The following is a 16,393-nucleotide window of genomic DNA, read 5'->3' as shown; positions in this document are numbered from 1 at the left end:
CAGGACACAAAGCAAGGTCGAGTCCTTCATCTCAGGGGACAGCTTGGCTCCTGTTCTTGCCCCATCCCTGAACGCATGAACCTGCTTCTCTGGGCACTCTTTCCTCAGGCACTGGCCAGCAGTGTGAAGATGGGGTGGGGAGAGGGGATAAGCCTGGAGCTGGGAATTAAAGCCATTGGGCTCAGAGGCATCTGGAGGCTAGGGAGGGGACAGTGCCAGCTGAGAGATGGGACAAGAGGGATGGCAGCAGGGTGGGGCATGGAGCATACATGGGATTCTGTCAAGGATGTTGGTGGTAGGAGCAGCTGTGGCTCCAGGGCAGGCTGGGCGCCTGGCCAGTGGGGGCAGAGGATAGCCGGCAGGAGCTGGCTAGCTTTGTCCACAGAGGAACAGAGAAGCAGGGCATCCTTAACAGTCTGGAAGGGCCAGGGGCCCTTGTCTCATGGGAAGGACAGCTGCTCTCCAGGGAGCTGTTCCTTCTGCAGAGCTGTGCAGTCCCCAGGTGCGGGTCCCCACACTTGCATCCACCTTCGTCTTGTACCCTGACGGCACAGCACACAGGGACTATAAGGCCTTGGACCCCGACCTTGTGTCCCTTACAGTCTTGCAGGGCTGGGCATTTAGTATGTCCCCAGTCCTTACGGCCACTCAGCATGCAGTGCCCATCCAGGAAGAACGACACTTCTACAAGCGAAGTTCTGCTTCATGTCCAGCCAGCCATATTCAAGGAGTGAGGCTGTCCTGTGGCTTCGGAGCCATGGAGGTTGCTCCATGCCTCAGCAGGCCTGGAAGGGGTCTCCATGTTGCCACTGTTCAGAGAGGTTGAGCTCCTTCCCCCAGGGCCCTGCCCCCGGAGGCTCACAGCAGTTGTCCTGGCCCCCTCCTGCCCCCAGTCCCCTCTCAGCCCCGGTGGCTGGCATCTGCTTTATCGGGGCTTCTCTAGAGGGACAACTGGCTTGTGTCACAGGCTTGTCCCCTGCATATCTTGCAGGTTTTAAATAGCTTATCTGAGCAGCTGGGAGACCACATGGGCTTATATGGTGAGGGGGTACAATCTCCTTTAGCCCTGTCCCTGACACCTGCCAAAATAGCAGGCGACACCCCCACCTCCAATGCCACCCTGGCCCCCCTCCCCATGCATTCCGACCCCCGCAGGGCTAGCTCACAAAGCCCAGCCCACATGCCTGCCTAAAGCCTTGCTCAGCCTGGCCCTCTCCCAGTGCCGCCGAGACTGAGTAGACAGCTTCAACTCCTGCGCCGAGGTAAGGCTCGGGCCAGCCGCTAGGGAAGGGGGCAGGGGAGGACATGAAGCTCCAGGCCTGGCAGCCCTCATCAGTGCCTGCTGTGCCCACTCTGAGTGGGCTCCAGCTTGGCAGGCAGCCACACTGGAGGGGATGCCCAGGGTGGAGAGGGTTGTGGCTTACACTTGCAGAGGGCCCCGAGTCTGGGGTCTGCTGCTAAAGTAGTTGTCAAGTCCTGGGCCTCCCCAGGCCTTAGGTCCCTCATCTGGAGAATGGGCCAGATCTCTGCCTAGCCTCTGCCTGCTCTAACTCCTCAGCAGCCTGGTCTGTGCCCAGGGCTCCAGGCTGGGTCCAGGCATGTCCTCCTCCAGGTCTGGGGGTGCAGAAGGGGATGCAGCTGGCTCAGCCTGGGGGAGTCCCTGTGGTCAAGACACTCTGCAGGTGCTCACAGATGGTTCTGGAAGCATCCAGAAGGAGCCCACGCTGGAGCAAGCAGGGAACTCCGGGTTCCTCTCCAGCTACCCCATGAATTCTACTGGACTCCGCCCAGGGCCGCCATCCTCCTCAGAGAAGAGTGTGTAGTTGGGATAGGGGTGGGAGGGCATGGGGAAGACCCCCTTCCTCGAGGGTCCTTTTATGAGGTTGAGCCCAGCTTTCTGACATTGCAGGGTCAGCTCCGGGTCTAGCTCCTCATGTTGTGACCCTGCAAGGACAATGCATGTCCCCCAGCTGCCCACTGACACATACCTGGCACCTTGTGTTGTGCCTGGGAGGCAGAGGGAGCAAAGGGGTAGTCCCTGGACCATAAAACATTTCAGAGCAGCCCCTGGCCATTCTGCCCCTGACCTGTGTCCTCTGGGCAGGCCTCCTGTCCCACAGGGCAGAAAGGCATCTGTCAGGATCGAGTTGCCTGCTGTCCCTCCCTCGTGCTCTGTCCCCCAGCTCTCCTCGAGGGCTAGTAGCTGCAGGTTTAGGGAGGACGCTGGCTACCCCTCAGGGACAAGGGCTGAAGGATGGGGTAGGGTACCCCAGAAGCTCGGCTCTTCTGGCAGGCTGGAAGGGGCTGCTCCTCAGAGAGACAGGTTACTCCAAGTCCATGTTGGCTCACCAAGGCCACACGACAAGACTCTGCACTCAAGCCCTGTGACTCATTCTGTCCTCTGCTCCACTCCCCAAGAAAGGTGGTCTGATGTCCCGGTTTGGAGAGACATGGGGCTGGGGAGCAGCTTGTGCACGGGGCTCTGGGCCACAGGGACACTTCAAGCCAGATTTGTCACTTCCTCCTGTTCTGAAAGCCCCCAGCCTCAGCCTGCCACATTGCCCCTCATTGGGTCCTGCTTTGAACGTCCAGGGTTGGTGTGGCTCTGTGCAGGCTATTTTGGGAGCCGGATGGCGTCCCCAAGGATCCAAGCTGGGCCACCCTGCTTCAAAAACCAGCGGCTCTCAGCAATGAGAGGGCAGTATGGAGAGGACAGTCCCCTGCCCTGGCTAAGGTAGCAGTCCCCCAAATCCTCAGGTCACCTTCGATAATGAGCCTCCCCACCCATTCTGGGGCCCAGGCTGTCTGTTCTCTGTTGCTACTCTTGTCCTGTCACTCCTGGGCAAACGCCCTGGGCTGACTGGTTTAGCATTGCCAGGCTCTGTGCCCCATCATGACACCTTACACCATGGACATCTCTTCTCCAAACCCCAAAGGGAGGGGCAGCAGGTGGCTCGGAGCTGGGGCCAGAGCTCTTTCCTCACTGTCCCCATTTGCACAGAGGGAGCGGGGAGAAGCCCCACAGCAGAATTCAAGAGCATCATCCCCTCCAAGGCTGTGGTGGGTTGTGTCCAAGGGAATTTCCACCCAGAGGGGCAGTTAGGGAGTGCTTAACCACCTTGGCCCCAAACGGGCTGCCCTGTGGTGGATGACACCCCATCCTCCCAGAGCAGTGGCTCTCACTGGATGTGTGCAGACGGGGCACCTGGGGCAGGTCTCCGCCACGGTGGTGGGAGGTGTAAGAAGGATTGGAAGAGGAATGAGCAGGGTGTCTCTGGCCCGCCGTTCTTACCCTGCCCCTTGGGTGAGAGGAGGTAGGGTGCTGGCAGGAGGTAGGTGGTGCAGGACAGAGCAGCAGGTGGTTCACCTGGCGTTCTCATGCATTGGTTGCCTCACTTTATCCTCACGCTTTCTTTCCCTTGCAAACCAACGTCAGAGTGGTCCACACTGCACAACAACCGGGGGCACTGTCAGATTCCAGTCCATTGCTGGGTTATCACACTGGGTGGTCAGTGATCTGTGGAGTGCCTGTGCAGGGCAGGCAACTCACTTGACTCTCAGCCTCCTGCCCATCCGGTGGAGAAAGAGAATGGCATTTCCAAGGTTGCATGCCCCCAAGGGTCAGAGCCATGCGTCTCCCACTCCAGCGCCTGCCCTGTCCCTCTCGCTTCGGCTCCTCCCTGTATCTAGAAACACCTGACATTGCCTAATACCTTCCTCTTTCACCAACGTCACCTGATCCTCACATAGCCTGCAAGGGGCTAGGCTGTGTACACTTTGCAGTCCAGAGAGGACTGTCAGAACACCCTGGCCACATGCCCCTGTCATGCCAAGGGCAGAGGGTTTGGATCCGGATTGTTCCTCTTGTGGTGGGCGGAGTTGCTTAAAGTGAGGTGTCCAGAATTACTTCTTGGTTGGAATGTTTATTGGGATTATCCTAGGTAAAAGAAAATGGAGGATTCGGAGTGCTTTTGCCCAGGTGCCCCCACCCTGTTCTGTGTCAACGCTAACATTTTCATCACAACCAGGATGTGGGCACTGACCCAGCCGCCCATGACCTTATGCAGACTTCCAGAGCTTTCCCTGTGCGTGTGTGCATGCATGTGTGTGGGTGTGCACAGAGCCCTTCTCACCCACGCTGACTGTCTTCTTTTCCTGGAGGGAGAGCAGCGGCCATGTCTGACTTGGAAGAGGTGGTGGAGGAGTACGAGGAGTGAGTATTGGGGCTTCCTGCCCCCAGGACTGTCTCCTCCCCACACACCCCTTGCAACTGTCCCAGGTGTCCCCAGGGCAGAAGTGGCTGGGCCTATTTTCAGAACCTGTGGGGAAATGTCACCCTTCCCTCCCACCACCACCCCTTTCCCCAGGTACTCAAAGGCAGAGGTTCCATGCAGGGGTCAGTGGGTCCAGCCCAGTGAAGGGACTGGCCACCAGCAGAATGGTGTCTCTGGAACTGAGCCAGAACACCTCTTCCGAGGCCCCAGAGTCCATTAGGCCCCATGGCATGGGATTGAGACTCGGATTCCTGCTTTGCCCAAAGGTGCTGTCCTGCCACCTTCATGGAATGCCCTCTCCCTTCAGGGCACTCAGATGGGACATGCTGGGAGGGATTGGCAATTAGGAGCTGCAGGGGGAGGGGAGTGCAGCAGTGTGGGGTGCAGAGAGGCACCTGTCGTTCATGTGCAATTTGCAGGGAGAGAGTTGGGGAGAAGGAAGAAATTTCTAGAAAGGGAGCACTCTGGAGAGAGTTCAGAGATAAGTTCCTGGCAGAAGGCAGAAGAGACCATCTGGCTGCCATGGACTGGTGGGGACAGAGGCTGGGAGCCCTGGATGGACAGTAGAGTCATGGTGGGCCGAGCCAGCAGGGAGGGAGAGAAATCCTAGGGTGACACCCTGGGCACAAAGTGGTGCATGTTTGTGTCTGATTGACACTATCCTCTTATACACAGGGAGCAGGAAGGTGAGTAGCCCTGTGTGTTCACTGGGGCTGAGGACCGTGTGGTTTGAGACTGACTCACCTCTTCTCTCTTTCGTGGTCCCAACCTTGTCTTGTGAGCAGAGGCAGCCGTGGGAGGTAAGCACCATGGGAGAGTGGAGGGCTGGAGCGGCCAAGTCTCCGGCATGTGGGGTTCCTGGGAGGTCCCTGGGGAAGACAGTTTGCATACCCCAGTCCTTGTGTACAGAGACAACAACCGTGCCAACATGCCTCAGTTTCCCAGCTTTGCCACTGCAGGGCACCCCTCCTCCAGGTGACCCTGTTTATAAAACACAAAGATAACCCTGTTATCATGCACCAAAACACTTAGGTTCCTGGTTCTGCATATGAGGTTGTGACAGCCAGTGCAGGAGTGCCATTGGCTGAGGTGCCTTCTGCATACACAAATGAATGCCATTGTTACCCAGCAAAACCTGACTCGCTCTCCCTCTGCAAGCATGGAGTATTCCTCAGTTTTGGGTCCTCCAGATTGCTGGAAAGACATCCTTGCATATTTTCCTCCCAAGAACCCAACATCCCAACTGCGGCCACTGGGCACCTCAGGCTTCTGCACCCCATGTAGGTTAAAGGCCACTTCTTAGTGGTTCCACAAAACCACTTAGAAACAGCACTTCAGTTCCTGACATGCAGCTGCTGGGAGAACCACACCCACTGGGGGAGAGCCATGGGGTGACTCCTGCCTCACTCCGCAGGTCTTGTAAGGGAACACTGGTGCCTCCTGCAGGAAGGAGGTCTCTTCCATGGGAGTCAGCCACAGAGCAGACAAGAGAAGGTCACAGGGATCCCATCGGGCTTGCAAGGAGCACCCTGTATTTTGTACTTGGAGCATCTCCTGAATCAAGTTGTAGCTACTTCTGAATCCTGTCACTTTTCCAGCTGGACTCTTTGTATGGGGTTCTCTGTGAGCCTGGGAGGATTTTTCTGCTTTATGGTGACAGATTTTGAGTGGGGGGTTTGAGAAATGTCCTCCCTGCCCTCCCACCCCGGCCATGGGGACCTGGTGGCCTGTTGCACGCAGTAGAGTTTGCATCACCATGGCAAGGTGGTCTGAGTGTCACACAGTCCTGCTTGCTAGCTGTGGCTGGCCTACACTGCCTCCCACATGGCCTAAGAGACTGCTGAAGGTGCTGGGGAGTGAGGTCTGGAAGAACGACCTGCAGCCCACATAGCGGCATTCCCAGTGCCCCTGCTTCCGGGAGTTGTTCTAACGGCTGCAGTCTCTCCTTGGGCAGAGATTGGCATCTGGAACGAGTGCTGGGCCCACAGGCCGTGCTCTGTGGTTCTGGCGCTGGGCTAGCTTGCCTTCCCAGGGGCCAGGCCTGCCCTGCTGGCACCAGATCCCTACAGGACTTCCTGGAGTGAGACTCCTGGGGCTTTGTGGGTATCACAGAGGTGCACCCAGGGGAGGGACACAGAGAAGTCTGATGGGGGCTTACTGTCCCTGCTCTCTGCCCTGTTTGTTTAATTAAGGATTTTTTTTTTTTTAATTTGAAAGGCATCCCATATGGGCACTGGTTTGAGTCACAGCTGCTTCGCTTCTAATTCAGCTCACTGTTAATGTGCTTGAACGTACATGAGAGACCCAGGAGAGGCTACAGGCTCCTGGCTTTGGGCTGGGTTGGCTCAACTCAGGCTGTTGTAGCTGTTAGGGGAGTGAATCAGTGGATGGGAGATTCTCTCTCTGTAACTCTGCTTTTCAAATAAAAATAAAATAAATCCTTAAAAAAAAAAAAGGCAGAGAGAGAAAGAGTTCCCTTATCCTTTGGTTCTTATCCCTGATGCTTGATGCAGCCAGGGCTAGGCCAGGCAAACCCATGAGCCTCACATTCAACCAGGCTTCCATACAAGGGGTCAGGGACCCACATACTTGAGCTGTCACCTGTCGTCTCCCAGAGTGTGCAGTGGTAGGGACCTGGACCAGAAGCACCATGGCTTCTTGGCTGTGATCTGTCCTAATGAGAATGAAGCCACAGCTGGGCCATCCAGAGGTAGGACCTGGCTGCTGGTGACCAGTTAGCAATAGCTTCCCAGGGACCAGCCTCAGTTGGGCACCAGGCCTGTTCCCTTGATGGTGCCCATAGGTGGAGTTGCTCTGTGGACTCCACATGGTGGAGGTGGGTCACTTTGCATCGGAGGCTAAAGGACATGTCCCCAGGGGGCTGTGTGTGCTGCCCAAGCTGCTGCTTCATGCTGGCCCAGGAACAAGAGCCAAGGCCTGATTCTCTGCCCTGGATGCATGGCCCGGCCGCCTGCTGCCGCTGCTGGCCTCTCTGCTCCGCAAACTAACCTATCTCGCTTCTCCCCTTTGCTGCTGCTGCTCTCTGACCCCCCAGAAGAGGAGGACTGGAGAGAGGACGAAGACGGTAGTATAACTGCCCCTCCCCTCCCCACCTCCCCCGCCACTTCCTGCTCTTGTTTTCTTCATAGCCAGCACCTGTCCTCTGGGCTGTGTTGGGAGGAGGGATGGGAAACTCATCCCCCAGGGCCACAGCTCTCAGTCAGTCATCACATCTCTCCTTCAGGATCACAGGCTCCTTGTCCTGGCTGGGTGGTAGGAGGTCCCAGCTGGCTCCCAGCATGCCCCCAAGGGACTAGTGTCTGAGCTGAGTAGCCTCACCCACCTCACTGCCCATCCCAAGCTCCAGGAGCTGGACAGCACCTAGGCAGGTGGTTGGGGCCAGAGGAACCTAGGGCCCAAGTGACCCAGGGACTGGGGATTTCCTGGATCCCATGGGACACGGTGGCAAACTTGCAGATAGCCCCTGGGGTGGGGGACTGCACTGGTCACGTGGCGGGGGGGCGGGGCGGTGAGGCCACTTCTCAGGGATGAGGGTACAGGGAGCCTTGTGATGGGGTTGCTGCCTGGCCACAAAGTACAAGGCGGAGGGGTGCACAGAGAGGGAACAGCCAACAAGTGGGAAGGGGTGTCAGCAGGCACAGCTGGTAGGATCCTTCCTGGGCAGGCATCTACTCTCACGGCTTCTGGAAGGATAATTTTTTGGTGATATACCTACTGCCAGGAGTCAAAGATAAGGCATTTCTGGTCCTCAGAAGAGACTGACCTGGGGACAGAAGGGGGACAGGGAGAGTAGGGGTGGCCCCTTTGCTCCACCTTTTGACTTGGTCACTGAGGGCCTTCGGGCAGAGCACCGGCCAGGGCTCATCCCGCCTGCCTGTTGGTCCAAATGTCCACTCCAAGTGCCTCAGCACCATGGGGTGGGGAAAGGTCCATATTCTGCCCAGGAAGTAGGCAGTGACCGAGGGTTATGCCAGCCTGGTGCCAAGGGCAGTCCTCTGACCACTGGGCAGCTCCTCCACCCTCAGTCTTGCTTGCCTGCTTCCCTGCCGATGCGGAAGAGTGCGGCTCAGCACAGGGCGAGCCTCTGGGCCCGGGAGAGGGGCCTCCCCAGCTCTTCCCCTTAGACGGGGCCCATCCTGAGGGCTGGACAGTTAAGATGGGGGCTTCACACCCCTGGGGAAGTCCCTGGAGAAAGAGGTGCTAAGTCAGGCAGAAGGAGCTAGCAGACTGGGTTTCTGGTCCCTTCTGGTGAGTCTTGCTGGAGCTGCCCTTTCCCAGAGAGGCCTATCCAAGAGAGGCAAGTTCAGGGTCAAAGTGTTTCTCAAAGTCATATCTGTCTGTCCCCTGGCTGGGCCAGCAAGCGTGCACTGTGAAGAAATGGGTGGCATTTCAGCCTCTGCGAGCACCCAGGATGGGGCACCACTCCTCAATGATGCTACAATGGCCAGCCAGCCACAGGGGAATGTCTCTGATTGGATACCAATAAAACTTTATTGGGAGAAATTGTCTGGGATGGGATTGGGGGGATTGCTGGGTTTGGCCCCTGAGCTGTGGTTCGCTGATTTCCAGTTTTGGCCAAGCCCAAGGCGGCCTCTTGTCCCTTATAACAGTGGTGTGGACTCAAAAGTGCTGAGCCCTGTCCCTTCTTCCCCACCGTTTGCTCCGTCTCCTGACCAGATGGTGGGGCCTGGTCATTCACTGGGTCTGCTTCCCCTCTCCAGAGCAGGAGGAAGCGGCTGAAGAACAGGAGGAGGTAGCAGAGGAAGAGGGTGAGGATGAGACAGAGGAGGCCAAGGGTAAGGCCCCAGGTGGGAGTGCAAGGGACTCACAGGGTGGGGAGCATCCCTAGGGCTGTTTCTGTGGCAGAGAGCAATCCACCTCTAGCCGGCCTGGGTGGAGTGGAGTCAATTGTCGGTTGTCCAGCCAATGAATGTAGCTAGAGTGCATTTGTGTTGACAGAGTCTTGGGCCCAGGGGCACACATGTGAGAGCGGGCTCCGGACCCCCTCTGGATACCCACCAAGCCAGCAGCTGCACCTCTGTTAGGGGCTGTCTTGGGGTGGGAGTTCTGGGGGTGGGTGGGGCAGGGCTGGTGTGCAGGATTCCCTGGATTGACTTCCTGTGTTTGGTTCAGAAGATGGAGAGGAAGAGGACGATAAGGAAACTGAAGGTGAGGCTGCTGGGTTGCAGGACAGAGGTCGGGTTTCTGGTGTGGAGGTGGGGCGGGTGGGGAGGACTGAATCATGGGGGCCCTTGTGAGTTTTGGAGCTCGAGACTGTCACCCCTCCTTGCCCTGGAGAGTCGCCTTGGTGGTGGCCTGTGACCATGGGACCGGTGTCTAGCACCTTGGTCTGGGCGGGGGGTGGGTGGGGCGGGGTGGGGCAGAAGTGATGCCCTACAGGAGGCTTCTGGAGCTCAGACAAGATGGCCAGGAGGGTTTGGGGTCTGTGGTGGGTCCTGGGGGTGGGAGTGGCATTGCTGGGGACAGTCCTGCTGGGACAGTGTTCTAGACACACCTCCAGGAACAGACAGTGCCTGGGGCTGGCTTCCAGGGAGTTTAGGGGAGACCTAGGAGTGAACTCTAGGGCCTGGGCCCCTTGGGACCTTGCCATCTAGACATTTTCACTGGCCAAATGTTCTTGCCCAGAACTGGAGGACAAGAGAAAGCTTGGAAGCTGAGTGTAGCCCCGTGGGATCCAGCTGTCCCCTGAGACTTCCCCCGGTCCTGTGCCTGCTGCCTTCAGGGACCTCCAGGGCTGTAAGGGCCTGAGTGTGCAGTGTGATGTGACCACAGCCAGAATCAGACCATCCAGCCACTGAAGGGTACCTGCGGGCCAGGGGCACCCTCAGGTCACTGCTGGGCATCATGCATTGTTCTGTGATTGCTTGGGTTTTTGCCCGATGCCCCAGCTCACTGAGGCGTGGGGGTGGCATAGCTGGAGCCAGACCTGGGGCTCCTGACCCCATGGTTATGTGTCTTTCTCCTTCAGATGGCCCCGTGGAGGAGTCTAAACCCAAGCCCAGGTGAGTGGATGCACCTGTAGAAAAGCCCAGGGTGGGAGGGGGATGGGGCGGTGACAGAGGGGAATGAGCACTGACCCTGGGCATGGGCACTGCCGATAATGTACAGTTGTCCAGGTTACACGCTGCACATGGAGCCAGTACAAGGCCATGTCTGTCTAGAGGAAAGGGGTGGCCCAGCCTCAGCCCCAGACAGACACAGGATGGCTAGACTACCATGCTGCTCTCTGTGGCCTGAGGGGATCCTGGGGCAAAACTGGGGGATCCAAGAGATGAAGTGGCACCAGCTTTGGTGGCAGCTCCAGACAGCTGCAGAGGGCATAGCTGGGCACACCTGGGCAGCCGCCCAGTGCTGGTGGGTGTTGAGGCGGGTGTGTGTCCCTTACAGCCAGAGCCTGCACACCTCCCCATTTCAGGAGTGAGGTGGGTTCCTGCCCCAGCTAGGCAGCCCCAGTTCATCTCTTCCAACCTTCACTTCCACTCCACCCAGCCATGAGGGCAGCCAGGGAAACTGGGTCACACATACACCTCACATGTATATGTGTTGGACTGGGTCCCTGGGGAGACCCTGTGGTCAGGCTCCCGGCTTTTCAGACCTGTGGCTCCCTGTCTCCACAGTTGACCTCCCAGCACAGTGGACAATGCCCTGACCCACTCAGGAGCCGGGTGCTGGGGAGGCGTACAGGCTCAGTGTAGACATCACATGTCAAAATTGATGTCATGTCAGTGTTGATGTCACATTCAACATGGATGTCAGGTGTGGTTGCTTCCGCAGGAAGGCGAAATCCCCAAACTTGCGGGCCACGGTTAACAATCCCTTCCTGCCTCACAGGCCCTTCATGCCCAACCTGGTGCCGCCCAAGATCCCCGATGGCGAGAGAGTGGACTTTGACGTGAGCAGCTATCTGGGCAGGGCAGGCCTGGGCTGGGGGTCGGGGGACACAGGGTCCTTGATGAGAGAGAGAAATGGGGAGACCTCATGACCCCCAGGGCTGGTGTGGGCACAGGCTGGGCTGGGTGCCAGCCCTGGAGCAAACCAGTGGTGTCCTGGGCTGAGCCCTGGCTCCCCCTGCAGGACATCCACCGCAAGCGCATGGAGAAGGACCTGAACGAGCTGCAGACGCTGATCGAAGCACACTTTGAGAACCGCAAGAAGGAGGAAGAGGAGCTCATCTCTCTTAAAGACAGGATCGTAGGTGTCAGGAGCTGCTGCCAGACTCTGTGAGGGCCACCCTCCCGCGGAGCCCCCAGCCCAGACCTTCGGGTGGCATTCAGGTGGCTCCAGGGCCCTGCCTTCTCCACACCGCCACACTGGGTGCATCCTGACAGTAGGAGCTACCTCTGACCCATTTGAGGACAGGCAGAGCTGAACCCAGGCCCAGGCTGTGATGGGACCACAGCCAGGATCAGACCACCCAGCCACTGAAGGGTACCTGCGGGCCAGGGGCACCCTCAGGTCACTGCTGGGCATCATGCATTGTTCTGTGATTGCTCGGGTTCCTGTCTATGTCCTGCCACTCCAGCACTTGCCAGCTAGGGTGGGGACAGAGGCCTTCCTGACAGCAACCCCAGGATTGGAAACAGCCTCTCCATGGTCACCTCACTGGCGGGAGCTCCTCTGGGGCCCACCTGTCTCTGCCTACGTTCCTAGCGATGGCTGGGGCAGGAAGGACCTCCCCCTGGGATTCTGTTGGGGCCACCGCTGCTGTGCATGCTCCATTGCCTGTTCCTGTCTGCCCCCAGGAGAAGCGGCGAGCGGAGCGGGCTGAGCAGCAGCGCATCCGCACGGAGCGTGAGAAGGAGCGGCAGAACCGCCTGGCTGTGAGTGACCCTGGCTGTGAGTGGCCTGGTTTCAGGGCCCTCTCTGCTCACATATGTTGGGTCAGGAGGCAGCATGGGGCCTGAACTTGGTGTTGAAGACTGGTCAGTCTTGCTGCTTCTCCAGCTCAGATTGTCTGTGAGCCCCAGTCCTCCCATAGCCACACACCTGCACCCTCTGTTGGGGAGTCAGGCCCCAAGCTAGGAACCCCTGCAGCTAGCTCCCTGTCCAGTCAGACCACCACTGGTAGCCCATCAGCGGGGCTTTCCTGTCCCTGATGGGCCCTCCTCCTGCTCCCTGAACCCCAGGAAGAGCGTGCCCGGCGAGAAGAGGAGGAGAACAGGAGGAAGGCAGAGGACGAGGCCCGGAAGAAGAAGGCTTTGTCCAACATGATGCACTTCGGCGGTTATATCCAGAAGGTGGGAGCACTGGGGGGCCTGTTTGCGGACACTGAGGTGTCTGCAGCTGTGGGTGGCTTTCAGGCTGGCTTCTGGCCGTGTGAGGGTAGAAGCCGGGGGCTTTTTCTAGGTGGGACATGCTAAGGTAGGGGGCTGTGGGTGGACAGGGAGCAGCTTGTCCTTGGACCTCTGACTGGGGGCCTGGCGGTGCCACAGCCTTGCAGTAGCCACGCTCCTGCAGTGGCCATGCCAGCCCAGCCTTAGCATCCCCCCACGCCTGCCCCAGTGCCTGGGCTGTGCCAGGCAGGGAGCCAGGCAGGCTCTGAATCTTGTTCCCTGTGTCTCTGTCCCCTCCGTCCTTTGCTGCCACCTCCGTGTCTGTTCCCTGTTGCTTTTTCTCTCTGGTTTTTTCTCTCCTGCTTTCCGGGTTTAGCAGGCCCAGGTGGGTACCAAACATCAAATGCTCTTTCTGTAGTTTTTAGGGAGCTCCCTGGGAGGGGCCGGCACCCTGCTGGAGAGGGGAGTGCAGGGACGAAGCTGAGCTTGGGGGTGGGGGTGTGCTGAAGTGACCCTCCTGGACTGCACCTCAGTTTCCCTGGGAATCCAGGCAGGCAATTGGGTGGTGGATGTAGGAGCAAGAGGGTCAGAACCAGGACCCTTCTGGTCTCCAGGCCTCAAGCCCTCCCCACAGGGTTTAAGGAGGACCAGGACCAGGGTCTGAAACATTCTAGAGGGTTCTTTTTGTCATCTTGCTCAGACAGAGCGCAAAACTGGGAAGAGGCAGACAGAGCGGGAAAAGAAGAAGAAAATTCTGGCGGAAAGGAGGAAGGTGCTGGCCATTGACCACCTGAATGAAGACCAGCTGAGGTGGGCAATGGGCAGTCCCACTGTGGAGCACCAGAGGGCGCCATGACCCCATGTGTCTTCCCAAGGCACATTGGGTGAAACTGGTCTCTGGCACTGGTCAGGGCCATCCCAGCCTGGGCTTTGGGGACAGCCAGGGAGAGCTCAGCTCTCTGAGCTCTGACTGCCTTGGCCGCCCATTGATGGTGGGCGGGATGCCCCAGCTGGATGATGGGCTGAGCTGTGGGTGGTGGCTTCTCCCTCCTCCCATTTCAAATTCCTGCCTGAGGAAGTCCCTGGGTTTTTCTCCTGGACACAGGGTCCTGCCATCAGACCCCAGGCTGGTCTGGGGGTGCTGGGAAGGAGAGCTGAGATTATTTACCCCTTCCTGTTTGGGCTGTGCAGGGAGAAGGCTAAGGAGCTGTGGCAGAGCATCTATAACCTGGAGGCAGAGAAGTTCGACCTGCAGGAGAAGTTCAAGCAGCAGAAATACGAGGTGAGCCCATGACAGCTCCTGACCCTGGCCCTTACGGCTCCATCAGGTCCCTCACCACTGTCATCAGACCCAGTTTTCTGTCCTGCCATGGTACACTGCCCTGGTATCTTCCTCCTCCCCACCCCCCGGCCCTGTGCCCTTTCCTCCTCTTCCTTTGTCCCACTCTCCTGTTGGGCTCACTCTTTTTCTTCTTCATCCTACTTGCAGATCAACGTCCTCCGCAACAGGATCAATGATAACCAGAAAGTGTGAGTGTCCGTCACAGGCTTCCGGCTCGGCATGCAGGACCCAGGAGGGCTGCTCTCACCCTGTTCTGCCCCTGGAGGCTGCTCCTCCATTGCCACCACCCTGCTCGGTCCCCTGTCTGACGCTGTCCTGTTTCCTCTGCAGCTCCAAGACTCGCGGGAAGGCCAAAGTCACCGGACGCTGGAAGTAGAGACTGAGCCACCTCCATCAGAGATCAGCTGCCCACCTGCTTGTGTCCTCGCCCTGTCTGCCCCAGCCGCTGTGCCCTCCTGGGCACCCGAGGCCCGCTGCTATCTGGAGCCCAGAAGCTGGCCCAGCTAGAGGTGCACACTCCCGCCTGCCCCTGCTCACACCATGCAGTAATAAAGAGGCATTTTGCATGGCACACACCCCATGGCGTTGTCACTTCCCTTGCAAGGAGAAATTTGGTTCTTCCTGGGGGTCCAGGTGGCCACCAGAACCTGAGGAACAAAGGCAGAACCTCATAGACATACAAATCTTGGTGCCTCCCAAGCTTGGAAGAGCTTGCACCTGTCCTGGCCCCTCCCATGTGCTTCCTTCCAGGTGAGGCGGTGGCCAGGGGATGCCCAGGAGGGAGGTGCGAGCAGCAGACAGTGGACAGAGCTTGTGATTTTTAGCCACTATGAGTCACTCAGAGCAACGCAGAGGACGGAGCGTTCCCGGCCTGAGTCAGGTGCTGGGGAACAATGGGCCTTCTTTGCATGGTTCCTGGTTTCTTTCTGCCCCTGGCCAGGGCAAGGAGAGCCAGGCGTCTTGAGGGACAGGCAGGTTTCGATGGGCAGCTTTTCAGGTGCCCAGCAGCCAAGGGGCATGGGCTGGTCCGTATGCCTTGCTTTCTCCTGTTCTGGGACCCCAGGGCCCTCTTGGTGAAGAGGGCAAAATGCATGGTGGCACAATCCTGGTTAGCAGGATGTGGAAACAGCCCCATCTGCCCTTGCTCTCTGGAGTGGACCCAAGCAGGGCCATTGCTGGCCTCTGCTGGGGCTGCCCACTGGGTCTGCTCTCTCTCCATTCCCTGCTTGTGCCTCCAGTGGGAGTCTCTCTTGGCTCTCCAGGGCCTTGCAGTAAAGGGAGGGTGTCTGTGGGCTCTGAGTGCCTGGGCCTTGTTGGGCAGGGCAGCAGAGAGCAGGAGAGCCTGGCCTGTGGGCAACAGGGACAATGGAAGGTGCTGGTCTCAGCTCTCTGGAGGGACTGGGAGGGAGGCACCTGGAGCTCAAGGGGTCAGGAGAATATCGCCGCTGAGAAATTGGGTGGTAAGGGGATAGCAGTTGCATTTGCAGTGTTACAGGGCTCAGCAGAACCTGAGCATCTTTTGGGGGGACTTGAGAGACCCCCTGGAAGTGCCCTAAAGACAAATGGGAAGCAACAGCCACGGCCTCAGGTCCAAGGGGTTTCGTTGTGGTGTCTGGGAATCCTGCAGGCAGCCCCCGGACGTGGCCCCAGCCCCACTGTCCCCAGTTCGCAGATGGGTCAGTGAGATAGCCCCCAACTGGCAGGAGGTGGGTACAAGAGCTTCCCCCCATGCGGCGGGTCCCACTGCATCCTGGTTAGCAGTCACCTGCTCTCCAGTCACTGTGGGCAGAAAGATGCAGTTTCATGAACGCAGTCGAGAGAGAGAGCAAGCAGATTCATCTAACAGATTCACATAACTGTTGGTCCTGCATGTAGGTATATGGGATACTTAATTGTAGTTAATCTCTTCCTGGTTCCTGGAAGGCAGCACACACGCAGGGCTCAGTACTCACCGTGGTTTCAGGCATCCACGGGTCTATTGCTCCGGAGTACAGTGCATTGTCAATGACCACAGCTGCCCTGAGTTCCCTGGTTCCACTCCGAAGTCCTCTCCACCTGTCTGACCATGGCCTGTCTGCTGACCCATGGCTCCTCTCCCATTCTGCCCCAGTTTTGGTCACTATCATTTGGCTCTCTGCTTCCGTGGGCTTGCTGGAGTTTAGCACCCACCCAGGAGTGACATTTTGTGGTGTTTCCAACTGCGTGTCTCACTCATTTTACTAGATGCGGTGTCCACCAGGGTTATCCATCAGTGGCCAGATTCTGCCCATGGCAGTCCCTCTAGGTCCCTGTCCTGGCATCTTACTTTTATTTTTAAAGATGTGTTTGAAAGACAGATCAACAGGAGGGAAAGAGGATCACAGAGAGAGAGAGAGAGAGGGAGGAACAGAGAGAGAAAGAGAATCTTCTATCTGCTGATTGACTCCTCAGATGGTTCTAACAGCTGGGATTGGGTTATCCTG

General features: G+C 58.2%; 1 protein-coding gene across 1 annotated transcript; it reads left to right on the top strand.

Moving 5' to 3' along the window:
• Positions 1-1,134: 1,134 nt before the first annotated feature.
• TNNT2 (troponin T2, cardiac type) lies at positions 1,135-14,500 on the top strand. Its single transcript, XM_040985216.1, has 17 exons — positions 1,135-1,262; positions 4,162-4,213; positions 4,950-4,960; positions 5,057-5,074; positions 7,330-7,359; positions 9,038-9,103; positions 9,429-9,464; positions 10,285-10,318; positions 11,148-11,208; positions 11,391-11,507; positions 12,059-12,136; positions 12,443-12,553; positions 12,966-12,974; positions 13,290-13,399; positions 13,781-13,871; positions 14,079-14,119; positions 14,262-14,500. Exons 2-17 carry the CDS (start codon positions 4,176-4,178, stop codon positions 14,305-14,307), a joined length of 897 nt encoding a protein of 298 aa, XP_040841150.1. The 5' UTR covers positions 1,135-1,262; positions 4,162-4,175; the 3' UTR covers positions 14,308-14,500.
• Positions 14,501-16,393: the final 1,893 nt, after the last annotated feature.

Source organism: Ochotona curzoniae, unplaced genomic scaffold, assembly GCF_017591425.1.
Source record: "Ochotona curzoniae isolate NIBS_2020 unplaced genomic scaffold, NIBS_Ocur_1.0 contig_430, whole genome shotgun sequence".
NCBI lineage: Eukaryota > Metazoa > Chordata > Mammalia > Lagomorpha > Ochotonidae > Ochotona > Ochotona curzoniae.
Note: the sequence above shows the minus strand (reverse complement) of the source record. Positions and strands in the feature narration are given on the sequence as shown.

What these genes read in the sequence shown, in the direction of transcription:
- TNNT2 (XM_040985216.1), top strand. Translation starts at nt 4,176, where the DNA reads ATGTCTGACTTGGAAGAGGTGGTGGAGGAGTACGAGGA. An exon ending in GGACGATAAGGAAACTGAAG is followed by an intron (nt 9,465 to 10,284) that starts GTGAGGCTGCTG and finishes TTTCTCCTTCAG; the next exon opens with ATGGCCCCGTGGAGGAGTCT. An exon ending in GCGAGAGAGTGGACTTTGAC is followed by an intron (nt 11,209 to 11,390) that starts GTGAGCAGCTAT and finishes CTCCCCCTGCAG; the next exon opens with GACATCCACCGCAAGCGCAT.